We start from the raw sequence: 16,285 nt of genomic DNA on the forward strand, positions 1-16,285 counted from the left end.
TTTACAAACCTTGGCTCACACAGGCTAGTATCCTTCCATGTGAGCTTAGTTGATGCCTCGTTTAGATGGCTGCTTGTTTGAAGATACGCCTTGAAGAATCCAGATGCCATTCTTTCTAATAGACAGGCATCATCGGTTTCTTCAATACCTTTGCTATAGCACCCATATCTTTAGTGTTCTCTTCATGAGGGTGAGCTTCAAGTAGGGCCATGTCATATTACTGTTTTTCTAATACCCCACTTGAAGATGATGTGTCTTAACATTTGTCTAATTTATTGGAGAGAATTTTGCTGACAATATTTGCATCTATGTTCAAAAGGAATTTTACTCTGTAGTTTTCTATTTTGGTGATGGCTTTGCCCGGTTTGGGGATCAGCATTATACTTGTTTCATAGACTGAGTTTGGTAGTGTGTTGTCCCTTTCTATACTTGGAGGTAGTTTGTGTAGACTTTCCCATAAAAGTACCTGACCATGAACTTTTTTGTGTGGTATTTTGTAAATGACCAGATCAATTTCTTCTTGTGTCATAGGTCTGTTGAGGCTGTCTTTACCAAATGTGTTCATTTTGGCAGGTTATATGCAGCTAGAAAGCTGTCCATTTCTTCTAGGTTCTTAAATTTAATGGAGTACAGTCTCCTGAGAACTGTTTTTGCACTAGGCCTGGTAGCAAAATTTTTTAAAAAACAGAAATTCAGTGGAATCTGATTCCCAGTGGGGACACTGCAAATAGATTTTGGGATTTCACTGTCATCTATAGCCTTTGAATATTCTTGGTATATTTTCATTCTCATTTGTTTCACGGAATTTTTAATTCTGCTTTTTATTTCTTCAACTCCCCAGTGGTTTTTAAGTAAGGTGTTGCTCGATTTCCATGCAATTAAATTTTTATTGATCCTATTGTTGGTTTCTCATTTCACACCATTGTGATCTGATAAGACAGTTTGTAGTATCCTTTACAATTTGTTGATGCTATCTGGGTGGCCTGACACATGATCTGTTCTGGAGTATATTCCATGAATCCTCTAAAAGAACACTGTTGGCAGACGAAGTGTTTTGTGTATGTCTAAGAAATCAAGTTTATTATATTGCTTATTTTTACTGTATCTTTCTCATCGATCTCTATTTCCTCTAGAATGATGTATTGAAGTCTCCCACTAGTATTGTAGTACTGTCTATTTGCTTCTTCATTTGTGTAAGGATTTGATTATTATATTTTGAGAGTCTTTCTCTGGATACATCAATGTTTATTTTTTATTTTTATTTTTTTTAAAGCTTGTAGTTAGTTCAGGGATCGTTTGCTGGCCCTTAGGAGTGTTTTCCAGTCCAGTCTGTTGGGGCACCACGCTCTGGCCCCAAAGTCCACTTTCAGCATTCCCTGGGGACCTTGCCACTCCATTCCCTTGCTGTTCCGCTGCACTCCCCCAGTGATTTGCCTCGGTGTGGTGGGATCAGGTCAGGTGCAATTCCCACACTGTGTCTCCGGTGCAGTCCCCTGTATCGCCCTTAGTCACTGAGGGGCATCATGTCTCATAGTAGGGCCAGCCATGTTGTTCTCTCTGTGGACTGGCTGCTCTACTCAGGAACATCATCATCACGGCCTGGTGGGCCAGGCTGTGCTCCACTCTCTCCTCCTGCCCCTTCACCTGCTCCTGTGTGCTCTGATCAAATATGTCCATCTCCCATAGCTGCAGAGTCAATGTTGTCCTTTGGAACAAATTCTTTTTGGGGGAGGGGCAGGAATCCACTTAATTTATGGTGCTGGGGCCAGCCTCCCAGACCTCTCCACTGGTTCCCTCCTCCACGCCGCATCAATGTTTATTATGCTTATGATCAGAATGCTCTGTAGAAGCATACTTTGTATATGTTATCAGTAAAGACAGTCTATGGAGAAGAACATATTATTAGAAAAGACTAGGTAAAGCAAATGTCAATGATAAAATGAAAGATCCCCAATAAGATGGGGTGACACAGTGGTTGCAACCATGAACTCAAGCATAGCACGGTTTTGAAAATGATGCAAGATCAAGCAGTAGTTCATTCTCTTGCTCATGGAGTTGTGACTCAAAACAGACTCCACAGTCCCTGACGGCTACAATAGGAAGTACTGGATTCTGAGATCCCTGTGGCCCACCCTTGCATTACCCTTGTCTCTGTGTTTTCACTAGGGGCCCTGGATGAGGTCCTCACCAGATATCAATTAACAATAGACAAGGTGTGACTGGTGGTTTTGAATAGCTGAACCTCCAGGTGATGGGCAGGAAGTTTAGAGGAAAAGATGTTGTCCCTCAAAGGCCCACCAATCAGTAAGGACTAGCTAGCCGCGCCCATAAATAAAAAGATCCTTCCTAAGATATAGGCACATATTAGAAGGCAAGGACAAGAGACATGCGTAGTAAGGACCAGTTAAGTCACTCACACATTTGAGGAGATCCATTAAGGTCCGACGGGTGTGGGGGAGACCCGTCAGGGAGAAAGGATGCATAAAGTTAACACACAGCCTCACGCAGTCCTTTTGATTCCACCCCAGCCCCTCTTTTCTTGGGGTCTCCGTGTTTCTCTCCACCGTTTCTGGAGATGGCTACATTTATAAGGGAGTTTATTTCATAAAACAAAACCACAAGTTCATAAGACAAGCTCTTTACCATTGTAATTTAGTCAAACCCTTTCACATCACTTTTATTCTGGGATTGAGACAGTCACTGTTAAATCTTCCCCAAGATGCCAACATGCCTGGAAATGACCAGAAATACTGAACTGAAAGAATGTCTATGTGTTGATTGTGTAGTGTGCAGCTTTGAGGTTTCTGAGTGGGAAAACCCTCGGATCTCGGCTTCACACAAAGAAGAATTCATGCCAAAGCCTGGTTTGCGATCCAAGTGGGTTTTTATAAAGGACCGAAGGAGTTTCAGGTTTTACAGTCACTGACCGTGGGGCTGCATAGCCTGAGGCCAGAGCGACCACAGCACAGCAGATTGGAAGGGCGAGGAAGACGATAAGAGGGCTGGAGGGGCTCCTGTTCCCAGTATCAGGGCTTTTGGCTGGGAGGCGTGGTCAAAGGTATTAGTTGACTCCCTTGGCTGAATTAAGCCCACCTAGCCTAGTGTGACCCACCCAGGTGCACCGCCCACCAGCTCTGGCTTGAATTGCACACGCCCCTTAGCCTTTATGGCTGGCTGAGCCTCGCCTTTTTCTCTTCCAACCTCCTATAAGTGGGGCAGGGGCACCACTTTCAGGGATGGAGAGGGACACCCCTGGCCCCTGTTTCTAGCTACTTAGCACTTTCACCTGTACAAGTTTCAAAGGTTGAAGGCCCTTGATTACAATGTAAACAGGTGAGGAGTCTACCTTGCAGATATTCCAACCCACAGGCTGCCAGGAAGTTTTGGACGCAGGGCTCTGTGAAATGAGATACTTATGGTCAATGATTGTTTACTCTGTTTTTCAAATTGGTAACTATGTAGGATCACCAGGGCTGGGCTCATCTATTCTGTAATTTGTCTTCCATCCTGGGGGGAAGAAAAATGACTAAGTTCTTGGTGCCATGGACCCACAGTTCTGCAATTTTCGACTGTGATATGCTTCCAAATAAAAATCTGCGTAGGATCTAAAATTAGGTCCTGCTTCAGGGAGATCTCAGCGGATTCTAAAACAGTGTCTGGAGAGGATGCCGTTACGTGCCTGGCAGAGTGGCCTGAGAGCATTTCACAGAGAATGCTTGATTCAGTAAACACCCTTGCCATAGCCTCTGCCTTGACCCCTCAGGAAGCCGTCAAAATCCTTGAAGATGAAAGGTGCCATGTGGACTGGGTTTATAACTGCCCTGTTCAGCGCAGCCTGGAACTAGAATCCAAGCACCCTGGGTCTGATATGTACTTACCTATCAGCAAGTGCTTTCACTGAGAACCTTCAAGCCTCCGATTGGTCCTTTTTAAAATGAAATAAAAATGAAAGTTATCATAGCATCTGTTTCCGAACTTTGTGAAAATCCAATGATGTAAGTATATAAAACGCTTCGTAAGTGGGGAAAGAAGACGCTGAACCAATATACACAGATCTGTTGCTCCTGTGCATAAATGTTTGTTTGCAGTGTCTGGAAAGGAACGCCGCACTGCAGAACTCATTATGCACATGGCCTAATGGAGGGGGAGGAGGAATGAACAAGTGTCATGTCCTCTTGTAGGGCTTTGATCAGTGGGGCCTTAAGCCTAGTCTCCCCTATTTTAGCCCATGCCTTTCCTGGCACTACTATTCCTGGGGACCTCCCAGAGCATCTTAATCGAAGTAGCTGCTACATTCAGTGTGTGTCCACAGCAGCTCTCTGTAAGAAAAGGCACGGCAGTGAAGACTCTCGGCCTCTCCGCTAACCTAGCACCCTCCGCAGCCTTCACCAGTCAGCTCCCCCAACTTGCTGTGAAAAGTATGCTCCACCTGGGGAGCTCCCGGTCCTCCAGCGTACTGTAAATCCTGCACCCTGTGTGCTGAGCCTTGTGCTTGCCTGGAGACAGAACAATGGGCTTTCCTTTCCCTCCACTGTTGGGAAGACGATTGGAAAGAGGTGCCACGCAGATTAAAGAACGTGATCTCCCTGGCAGCTCTGCAGTTGGACTGTGGGGCTCTCGTGAGACCCACAGCACACAGCACCAAACCACCAGGTGCCAGTAAGGCCTTTGGAGAAGTGAGTTCCCGGGCTGTGTGAGCGGGGGAGTTGCAGACTTCCACCCCATGGCCAAGAGTGTAGCCCAGCAGACCTGCTTTCTCTCCCTCCCTCTGCTGACTAGAGGAATAGCAGTCTTAGCAGGAAGCCAGAGCAACACCTGCTGTTTAAGCACTGATTAGAGACTCTTATTGGCAGCGTTGTTGCATCCATTAACAGCAGGAGGAACAGATCCTGGTATTGTTTGTGGGCTTTGTATCTGTGCCCTCTGTGGATGCTTAGCCAGAAAGGAGGGCATGAACCCCCACTGATGGGATAGGGACCTACCACTGTGGGAAAACACTTGCTTCAGTGTCTTCTTGTGGGGGCACTTTCCACTGTGGGCACCTCCCAGTGTGGGGACCTCCCAGTGTGGGGATCAGTCTAGGGAGCCCTCCAGTGTAGGGAACCCTCCAAGGTAGGGACCTCACTGTGTGGGGCCTTCTAGTGTAGGAGTGGCAATCAAGACCTACATGTGATTTATCCCTGTAGTGACCTGGGTCTCGGGACAGTGTCCTCTTTGTGCTTTCTGACCAAAAGCCACACAACCGTGGACATCTTTGGATTATGTACTTGCTATCCAAAGCTGTGTGTTGAACACCAACAGGCGACTGGAAAGGAACTCCAACTCCCTGTCATGAGTCATTTCCGACTCATAGAAACCCTATGTATACATATATATGTATATGATTGCATGTAATTGCCCCTGTGGGTTGATGACACTGTAACTCTTAATGGGAGTTTAGAAAAACCTCATTCCCACCCCCCATAGAATGGCTGGTAGGTTCAAACTGCTGACCTTTTCATTAGAAATCCAATGTATGACCTACTACATGCCCACGGGCTCCTTAACTTGTTAAGGCAGTGTGGGTTTAATGAATCCCTTTAAGGGAAAATGTTCTGTTCTCTTTTTGGAAAATCGAATCTGTAGTGAAGATGACTCCTTTAAATAAAACAAATGCATGAAAACGTGGATCTTGGTTTCTGATGAGTCACAGAGTGCAGTCCACCAGTTCCCCCAGGAGGCTCTAGTCAAGGCCTCTGACAAGAACAGCTCTGTTGTCTACCTTTTCGCAAAGGGAGCAAGAGTGGGTGCTCAAGGCAGTGGCTGGAAAGTAGTCTTCAGCTCTGTGGGAAGACGTCGGTGTATCCCAGATTAGAATAGGCATCACCTGTGTGTGTGTCCAGATATGAAGGGCGCCTTGAGGTATTGTGCCCTCCCTCCATGCCTCTGGACTCTTAGCAACTCAGTATAAAAAGTAGGATCCCAATACTTATGTGCCTCATGCAAGTCCCCCTGTATTTTCTCTGGGAGTTAAAATATTTACCATGTTGCACACTCAGATCCTAACAGAGTTCTTGGAAATGATGTACTTCTGAACTGGTTTTGTTTTCTGCTGAACATTCTAAGTGCCCAAAAATTGGCACTCACAACCCCCGCGTTTGTAAGCATGTCCTTCTGAGGATGTTGACTTGAAGACCTTGGAGGTGGAAGTTCACCAGTAGAATGTCTATCCTCTAGCAGAGACTGCATTTTTCTGTGACAAGGTGTCAGTGGAATTTCCACACTAAGATGGACTAGAAAGAAAGGACTGGCGATCTATGTCCAAAACTCAGCCAATGAAAGCCCATAGGTCACTCCAATCTGATCTGCAACCAATGGTGGCACGGTGCTTTCTTTTGTTGTTCATGAGCTCGCAGTGAGCTGGGGGCTGACTTAACAGCTACTGACAACCTGCGAACAGTAGCAATAGCAATCGCCCCTGCAGCCTTTACTAACCAGCCTCACCTGCTCTTTTCTTCTCTCCCTGTTGTAGAGCGACTATTCAAGTGACACAGAGAGCGAGGACAACTTCCTCATGATGCCCCCCAGGGACCACCTGGGCCTCAGTGTCTTCTCCATGCTCTGCTGCTTCTGGCCCCTGGGCATCGCTGCCTTCTACTTGTCCCACGAGGTAGGGCCCCCTCCACAATGTGGTGAGTTGGTGTGGGACATGCCAGGTTAAGGATGGGGGTACATGTGAAGCCTTCTCTGATATGAGGTGAGGGTTGTGTTGTTCTTACAGGTCTTACAGTAAGAACTAGACCAAGAGGGGCCAGTCTCCCGAGGCTGCCCCTCTTCTCAGCATGATGAGCATTTCCCAGCTGTCCTTTTCTGGGCAGGAGAAGGCTTTCCTTGGGGGTACCAGGGAACATGGCGGGGAAGTCTTAAGGAAGGAGCTTGCCCGGCAGAACCAAGTGCCTACCTGTGCTACCTGTGTGTATCTTTGGATAGCTGGCCCTTCCTTCAGTGTCCCTCTGGTGGTCCATGCTGGAAACAGGCTAGGACCCACTAGGAACTTAGAACTCCATGAAAAAGGAGATAAATGGGAGCTTATTTTCCTTGTAACATACTCCTCTGTATACAATCAACCCCTCTATACACAGGTCTTTTGGAGTATGCTCAGGTATATTCACCCCAGATCGATGTTCCTTCAGCATAAGGGCTTCTAATCCTTTCTCACTACTAGGCATTGTTTGTCATTTCTTCATGGAATTCAGGTCTGAGGGTTTGTCTCTAGCAAATAAAAGGGATTCAGAGGAAAACATTCATATGTGCCAGTTAAAGCATGGAATGACCAGTCTCAACACCTGAAACGGAGGCAGTAGGAGACATTGGCGGAAGGTGGCGTGGGTTTGCTCTGGGCTGTTAGCAATGTGGGATGACTGTGCTGATTCGTTTCTAAAGTTATAGGCTAAGCTTGAGGACAGCTGGCTTGGGCAGGTCCTTTGTTCGAAAAATTATTTTCTTGGCCTGAAAATAGATCCCTTGCTAGTCAACATTGGCCTCTTGTGGCTGCTTACTAGTTTCTGGGTAGAGTTAGTTTTACTTGAATAGGGAAAGAAGCCCCAGTCTCTGCCTTAAGTGCTCTTTTTATCCAAAGTGCACAACTGTCCTTCCATTTCCTAGCATGCAAAAGTACCCTGTCCATGGTGGATTCCGATTCCTCTGGAGAAACGTGCAGATAGACACCCTGCAGGACACAGAGCATGCCCTGAGGAAGGTCCCTACTGGTCCAGTGCTACCCTCTTCTGTGTAAACCTGGCCCCACATCCCCACCAAAAAAATGCTGTGGAATTGAGCCCAACTCATGGTGGCCTCATACATGTCAGGCTGGAACTCCACTCATAAGCATTTCCATGACGGAATCGTCTAAAGTAGATCATCTTTGCCTTTCTTCAGGTGCCTCAGGGTGGAACCCAACTGTTTCATTACTAGCCAAGTAGGTTATTATTTGTACCATCCCAGGGGCCCAGAGCCAGTGGACCAGGATGCTGCAAGTAGCCAGCAGTCACCTTACAGAGAATGTGACAGCCGCGAATACAGGGAGAAAGTACCCACCTCCTATATACTGTGGGTCGTTTGGGGTTTCCATGAGAACCCTCTTTTTCCTTCTTCTCTGTCTGCCCATGGGTGAGAGGGTTGTGCTGAGAAAAACCTTTACCCCCTCCTATCAGGAGCTGGTGCCAATTCCAGAGCTGTATTTTGATGACCAAGTTTGAGCATTGGACCAACATTTTCACCTTCCATCCTATTTAGAGAACTGTTGCCTGTTCAGAAAGATGATGTCAGAACTCTGGGCAGGAAATGAGCCCAGGGCACAAGACAGGAGGAGTGCCTGGTGTGGGCTGTGTGGGAGGTTGGTCTTTGTAGCCTGCCCAGTGAAGGTACAGGAAGTCTGCTGCCTGTACAACTCTACATGGCTACTGAAGCTCCAAGTCCCTGTCGCAGCTACGCAAGCTGTTAACACCGTGTTATCCAAAGGAAGTAACTATGCGAAGTACCGACACCATGATGCTTGGAGACTGGTAGTCTGGGTTCTTTTCTCAAGGAGCAATTGTATTCTTAAAGCCATCAATCATGGGAACTATTCCAAAAGAAAAGAAAAACCTGTTCACACATCTTTCTGGTGACTCACACGGTACTTACTGCAGTCGAAGGTAGAGGACATTGGTGGTTTGTTTAACAGCGATTACAAAGTACCGTTTCTGTCAAGACCTTGATCCTATTTCACAAACATTTGAGGAGTGGTGGTGTTTTTGGAAAGGAGTCCTGGCGATGTAGTGGTGATGTGTTGGTCTGGTACCTGCAAGCATAAACATTTACAGAATCAGAACCCACGGGGCAATTCTATGTGATCCTATAAGGTCACTGTGAGTTGGAAAGTCTAGGTGGCAGTGAGTTTGGATTGGTTGCTTGTTGTGTTGGGTAGACCCCTTTGAATCTGTTCCAACTCATTGCAACTCGTTGTAAAACAAAGCAAACACTGCCTTTCCCTGTGGTATTCTTGAACCCATTGCTGCAGCCACTCCGTAGTGGCCCCTAAATTGTTGGAACAAGAAAGGGGCTCGCCATGATCTGGTCCATCCTTCATTGTGCTACTCTGACGATTTTCCTTCATGGTGGAGCAGAAACGCTGATGTTCTGTATAGAAACCTTTGTGGGTGGCGCCCGTAAGGTGTGTCTGTCTGCACTGCGCATGCAGTCAGGCTGCGCCTTATGCTTCCAGACAGCAAGAAGACCCGCCGCAACAGGGCTGCTAGGAAGGAGGCCCATACACCTGCTGGCATCCAACGCTCCACAGATTCTGTGTTCATTTTCATTTATCTGGACACATAAGACGCACAGTTTCGGCAATGTGACCAACAATAATATTATTTAAAGAAGGCAAATAATAACAAGGACAGATTCTCGAAGGGAAAATACTTACCCTTCCCCCAAATACCTGTGTCCATTCTTTTAAAATACATTTTTATTGTGCATTGTGTGACTATTTACGCAGGAGAACATCAGTGTCACACTCAACAATTCATTCATATTTTGTTTCATCTCATTCCTTTCAATAATCTCAACACATCGTCACATATCCCACTTCCACTCTGGTGTTTCCGAGACCCATTCCTCCTTTTGTAACTTCTAAACTCTGTTATGGGGTAAATGCTGTTTGCTTGTGTGTTTGTTGTTGTTAATCTCAAATGGTTAATTACACAGCCCCCAGCCCCAAATTTTTATTATTATGTTTTGGTGTGTTAGTTTTTAGGCCTTTATGAAGACTAAGACTAAGAAGGCCATATGAACGTGATTTCAGTGCACTGAAGTGTCCACCCTGGGACTGTATCCATATTCCTCCCAATAGGACCCCATAATAATGCCCTTAACATGTAGCCTCCTCTCTGTAAGCTTCGTCTGTGGCCTTCCTGAGCTTAGCTGTGGACCTTCCAAATTAAGACAGACTAGGAACAAAGAATGACTTAATAATTTACTTCTGAAAATTAGCCAATGAAACGTTGTGGTTCACAACACAATATCGTTCTATTGCTTTGGAAGAGGAGTCCCCTAGCAGTAGTGTCCTTGGGGCTAGTGTCACCCATTGTGGTAACCCTTTACGCCGCTTACCTCAGGGACCTCTTCCTATACCACCATACAGAATCCTTAGTGTTGAAAGTTATGTAATGATATAATGTGATGTGATGTAACCAGCTGTCCACACCCCCACCCCCACCCCATGCTATGATCTGGTGTCATCACCCATCAGTTGTAAGGGGACACACTCACTCAGGTCACGGCCCTGGCCCAATGCAAGGGCGTTCCCATCGTGTAGCTTGCAACACCTTTTATCTTACAAGACACAAACGAAGAGCAAGTGACTAGAGAAGGAGGGGCCTAACTAACACCAAGGACGAAGAGCTGAAATCAGAGCATGCCATTCCACCCCAGGGAGGACTGCTGCTAAGACACTCGCGGCTCTCCAAGGAGGACCAGGCCCACAGGTATCGAAAGGAACTCGGGGCTCTTTCCCAAAGGGCACAGAGCAGTCCTTCCCTAGACTGGCACTCTGAGTCCTGGCTTCCAACCTCCTGAGCTGTGAGGAAATAAATTTCTGTTTGTTAAAGTCATCCACTTGTGATATTTCTGTTATAGCAGCACTAGATTACTAAGATACTCAGTAATGCTTATTATCAGTTTTATCATAGAATACTATGTAATAAATGTAAACTGCTTAAATGTAGTAGTTCTTAGATTTCATAAATAGTAATAACACATTTTGTAAAATCTTTCTACATTGAATTAAAACATTTTAGTTATATTATTAGTAAATAACTGAAAAGAAACCTTTTCTTATTTTTTAGTTTCTTTTCATTATTGCTTCTCAAAAATTTGTATCAGATCACAAATAAAACTTACTATAATATTGTAGTTATAACACCAGATAATTTGACAAAATAGGCAACTGTAAAAACACTGGCAACAGAAAAGCAGCAGCATGTGTTCGCACTGTGTGTAGACAAACCTGCGTGATTCAAAGCATCGTTGTAATTAGAGAATAATAAGAGCCCTGACCGGAGTGCGTTAAAATCCCAAACCAAACTCATTGCCATCAATTCATTGCCAACTCACAGATTTCCAAGGTTGTAAATCTTTATGAGAGCAGAAAGCCTTATTTTGCTCCTGCATAGCACCTGGGGACGTGGCCGTTTTCACCCTCTTGCGTAATCCACCAGTGCATTAGAAGGTTGAACAATTAATTAAACGAGCATCGGATTTCTAAATTATACCAAAACAAATTCACCCAGTCAGTGCTGACTCACAGTGACCCCCTGTGGGTTTCCAAGATGTAACTGTATACGGCATGGGAAGTCCAGGCTTTCTCCCCTGGAGCTGCTAATGTGTTTCAACCGCTGACCATGTAGATCATGGCCTAATGCATAACCATTACCCCAGCAGGGAGGGCTCCTTTTAAGTCCGTATATAGATACATGTAAATGGGTCTTTGGAAAATGTCTCTTTTGTTATAGTCAGCAACAGGGATATTTTCTGTTGGAAAATGTATTATTTTGGTATTATGTCCTTTGACAGTGTCATCTGGTACAGTTCACATACCTCCCCCCACACCTGCCCGCCCATGACGCCACAGCTGTCTGAATTGGAAGACAATGCACATGGTCTGCAATAATGAACTTGAGCACACAACCATCATGAAGATGGTGGTCTGACCAGACAAATTTTCCCTCTGTTGTACTTGGGGTTGCTGTGAATAGCTGTCCTAGTCCAAGTACTAATAGAATGAGTAATGGTTATCAAGCACTGACTATATGTCAGTTTTGTGTTAAATTCCTCAGCAATAACATCCTTCTGGGAACTGGCTAGAAAGACACATTACTAACTCTCTCACGAACTTGGTGAAGCAAAGTCTCCAGGTGGGATATTAATAGATACTGCTACTCCTTCACATTTGAGTTTTGCATTCGTTGACTCAATAGCAGTGAGTGTGGTTTGGGGTTTAGGTTCTGCATGTATGGTCCTGTGGAAACTCTGGGGCCTGGGTAGTACAGGCACTCCTACTTTGTACGGGGTGGGATAAGGGTTAGGTGAGGTTGGAGGATGTGCCAAAGACCAGTGCTGGCACACGGTGTGCTGGGGTGGGGCCTGAACTGACAACTCAGGTCCAGGTTAAGGAATTTGATGTGGAAGCAAGGTGGCTGGGGAATGAGTGCAGTTTTTCTATATAACTTTGGTTCATTCCAGAAATGCTCATGATTTTATCCTGCTCCCAATGCAGCCAAGTTTAATCAGCCAGTTCATCTAGAGGAAAGTGCTATGCTTGTTTATACTTTGGTAATATAGAGCTACCCAGAAAATGGTACTTCTGATGAGTCATAGCATAGAAATCTACCACATAATTCACAAATGGCACTGTGAACAAGTTCATGTACCTGCTTTCTCTTATTTATTCATTGCAATGGATCTAAAAGAGGAAAAATTATTATCCGCATTTTATGGATGAATAAAGAAAAAAACCTGGAAATTTTAAGAGCTTAATAAACTTATAGACAGCAAGTATGCGTACATTGATGTAAATACCAACCTTTCTGATCCTTAAAACTACATTTTCTGCAGAAAAACTTTGACTTTTATCTACAAGCAAATAAAAACAAAAGCAGAATGTTGATTCTAATCTGTTGCCCTTGACATGGAGAGAACCACACTGGAAGAACCAGAAGCCTTGTTCCTGTAAAGAGAGGCATGTGGGGCCTGGTCTCCACTGCTTTCCCCCAGAAAGGCCTGGGTCTGGATCAGGACCCCAGAAGGCCCCAGGACTCCACGCTGTGCCTGTTGGCAGACATCTCCTGTGCTTGAGCATGTATTATGTCTTGATTTAATTTTATTTCATAAAATACTTCTTTTGTTTATTAGCAGCAACCTTGCAACAAAAATGAAAATGAGTATTAAGAAGCATATTATGAATTTTATAAATAGAACCAAAGAAAATTAGATGCTTAGGGGAAAAGAGAGGACGATCTATGGAATGGAAAATCTTGAAGACAGTGTTCCACAAAAAACAGTGTTTATAATTGAATGCTAGATTGTTATAAGATTTGTAAAAGCCCCACAATAAAATGATTCATAAAAAATACAGTATTAATCAAACATTTACCATGGACCAGACTTGCTTCTGGGCACCAGAGACATAGCAGTAAACAAAACAAACCCACTTTCACCATACTTACATTATAGTGAATAGTATAAGGAGAAAAATAAAACTGGAAATTGGAGGGGACATGGTGGTCAGAAGCATTAGGCCAGGAAAGTGTGCACTAACAACACTGTCTACATTCAGGATGGGCTGTAGTAGCAAAGGCCATGCAGGGATAGCGTTTTTGAGAGAATGGTGGTCTGCACTGGGGCTGTGACAGATTTAATAAGTAGAAAATGCTAGAAGGATGACCAACAGGTTGGCTGTAGGGGGAGAGAAAAGGAGACATGAGAGCTTGGCTGTCAGATTGAGCTCCCACACCAGGAAGGCCTAGTGTAGAGAAGAGCCTGTGGAGCTTGACTTTGACACATCAGTTTCACAGTTCCTCCTGGACACTGAGATGGAGGTTCTGAGCAGGCAGCTGGAAACATATGTTTCAGGGCTATAAATGTAAGACAGAATGGGGAGGCCAGTGGTAGTGTAGACAAGAATGACTTCAAAGGCCCTAGGCATGGGAACTTGACTCTAACCAGTTTGAGAGGAAGTCACTTGGGCACCACTGGGTCACTGCATGCACTACTGATGGAAGCTGGTTTATGGTTACCAAGAGTGGCCGGAGCTGGAAGCATCATGAATGGGGCTTCTAGGTGCTGGGAACGCTCTGTTTCTGGAACTGAGTGCTTCTAGGTCACACAGTACATATGGCTGATCAGGAACTTGCAGCCTGTGTCGAAGAAAAAGGAGTACACAGACTGGACCATCACATCATGCAGGGAAAGATGAGCAAAGAAATTGCTACACATCATCCATTGGCTCCTCCTTCCTACCTTCTCCCCCATTCTAGTCAACACAGATCTTCTCCGTGTCCTCTTCTCAGAAGCATTTGAAGGATGCTCTTAGCAGAACTCCCCATCAAAGAACCAGGGTTCTCAGTGCATTGACTGTCCAGAAGAGGGTAGTTTGGGAAAGGAAACATCATGTGTTCACGAGACGCGCTGGCTGTACTCTCCAGAGAGGGTTGCGTGTGCTTGCTCATGTCTGCTCTAGGATTCTAGAACAGATGAGCCTTCCCAGTGATCACTCTATTCCATCTAATGTCTGTTTCTCAAGGAGTGGTGGTACAGAACAGAGTTTGTTGTGATGTAAAGAATAGACCTTTTCCCATTTAAAAAAATGCCAAAGCTTCCAAGAAGGTTATTTTGCCCTGCCCACAGAAGAACACAGGCTGGGAGAGACTGTGCGTGTATTACAAATTAAGAGTGACCTCAGCCAGCTAGGGCTTAGTCATTGCTTCCTCTGGACTCTACACAATCATTAGCATTGAGATGCAGGGTTCGATGATCCTCCTTCACTTGACCCGGTGCCCCAGACACAGCCCCCAGTGAAGCTTGTGTGCTAGTGCTTTCTCTGGAGGGACAATCTCAGACTGCACAAGTAGAAGATGGAAATGAGACATAAAGGAAGGGATGGGAAAACCAAGGTGGGGTCGTGCCATTCTAGGCACCACTTCCATAGAGACAGCTGGTGGCTAGGCCACCTGGACTTCCCTGGACATGTCCGTTTGCGCCATTGGTCAGATTGCGCTCTGTGAAGAATGGATGCCTCCTTCGGCACCAACTGAATGGCAGTGAATTTGTTTGTTTGTTTCCTTCAGGTGGCTGTGTTGAGTTGAGGAGTCTAGATAAAGAAATCCAGTGACTTACTAAAGAGTACCCCCCCCAAAAAAACAAAAACAACGGAATTGCGCTAGGCAGAGAGAGCTTTTGTAGTACACATTTTTCCTCTAGGAGAGCATCCAGAAACTTGCTCTACGTTGCATTGTCTGGGAGGATTCTCTCTGGTCACAGTTATTATTTTTTTTTTTGTAAAAGCAGTTTCACTTGAACCTTGGTCTTTGTGATGACTGATTGAAGGGAACAGTGGGCAGCTGTGAGATGTTGTTTCCTGTGTGGGGAAAATGCCTCAGAAACTGTTGTGATGTTGAACACAGCTCACAAGGACAACACTATGGGAAAAACTAAAAATGTATGAGTGGCTTTCTCCTTTCTGAAACGGTGAAACGTCGATTGATGACAAACCCTGTTCTGGACATCCATCAACTTCCCGAATGGATGAAAATGTCGACTTGTGCATTTGGAGTTCATCCCACCAGGCCAGACTATTAATCAAGCTTGCTATTTTGAGGTTTGGAAAAATAGTGAAACAGTGTGTGACAAAGATGACCTGATTGTGGCAGACGAGGGACTAGTTTTGCCACCATGACAATGCACCTGCTCATTGGGCAAAAAACAGCATGCCTCTCTTGACCTATGCACCTTACTCACCTGACCTCACTCCATGCGACTTCTTTTTGTTTCTGCAAATGCAGAGGAACAAGAAAGGACAGCTATTTGACTATGTAGAAGAAAGGAAGAAAAAAATGGTGGAGATACTGTCAGTCATCCAAACAGATGAATTTGAAAAATGTTTCCAAGAATGGAATCACAGATTTGACAAATGTATTAAGTATAACGAAGAGTACTTTGAAGATGATAAAGTTGTTTTGTTAAACAAAACATTAATACATATCTTTGAAACAAATCTGATTTTGGTACTCCCTTGTGTATAATGAGAGTGTATAAGAAAGAATATAAAGATGTAATTTTACATGAGGAGCTGTGTGAAAGGGTCGCAGCAAAAAAAAAAAAAGATGTAATTTTATATCAAGAAGGCATCCCAGCCCAGTCCAACTCAAGTCCATTGGTTGAATGCTAGCTAGCTCTTCAGACTCAGAACTGTAGCCCAGTGAAGACAAAAGGTGAAATGGAAATCAAGGGGATCACAGCTCAGCAGGTGCAGAATTACATGGCTTCAAGGTCAGTGGGAACATGCATGGCACGGCTCCGACAGAACCAAGGGTTGGTGGCCCACATGGGGCCACCTCTGAAGGCAAACACAGAAGCCAAGCAGGGCAAGAGAGAGAACGGATGCCAGGGTCTCTCTTATAAAAAGGCCACACCTCCAAGGAGGCACCATCAGGCTGTGATCTGTTTGACAGGTTGCACTCCACACCTGCACTTTCATCCAAGTGCAAGT

The 16,285-nt window shown here is 45.0% G+C and overlaps 1 protein-coding gene across 1 annotated transcript in view; it reads left to right on the forward strand.

The window, feature by feature from the left end:
- SYNDIG1 (synapse differentiation inducing 1) overlaps positions 1 to 16,285 on the forward strand; it is a 125,549-nt gene that overhangs the window by 32,694 nt on the left and 76,570 nt on the right. Inside the window, exon 2 of the mRNA XM_075564051.1 lies at positions 6,512 to 6,649. Coding sequence (XP_075420166.1) covers positions 6,512 to 6,649 — 138 coding nt within the window. The remainder of the gene's footprint in view (positions 1 to 6,511; positions 6,650 to 16,285) is intronic.

The sequence above is a fragment of the Tenrec ecaudatus genome, chromosome 12 (assembly GCF_050624435.1).
Source record: "Tenrec ecaudatus isolate mTenEca1 chromosome 12, mTenEca1.hap1, whole genome shotgun sequence".
Lineage (NCBI taxonomy): Eukaryota > Metazoa > Chordata > Mammalia > Afrosoricida > Tenrecidae > Tenrec > Tenrec ecaudatus.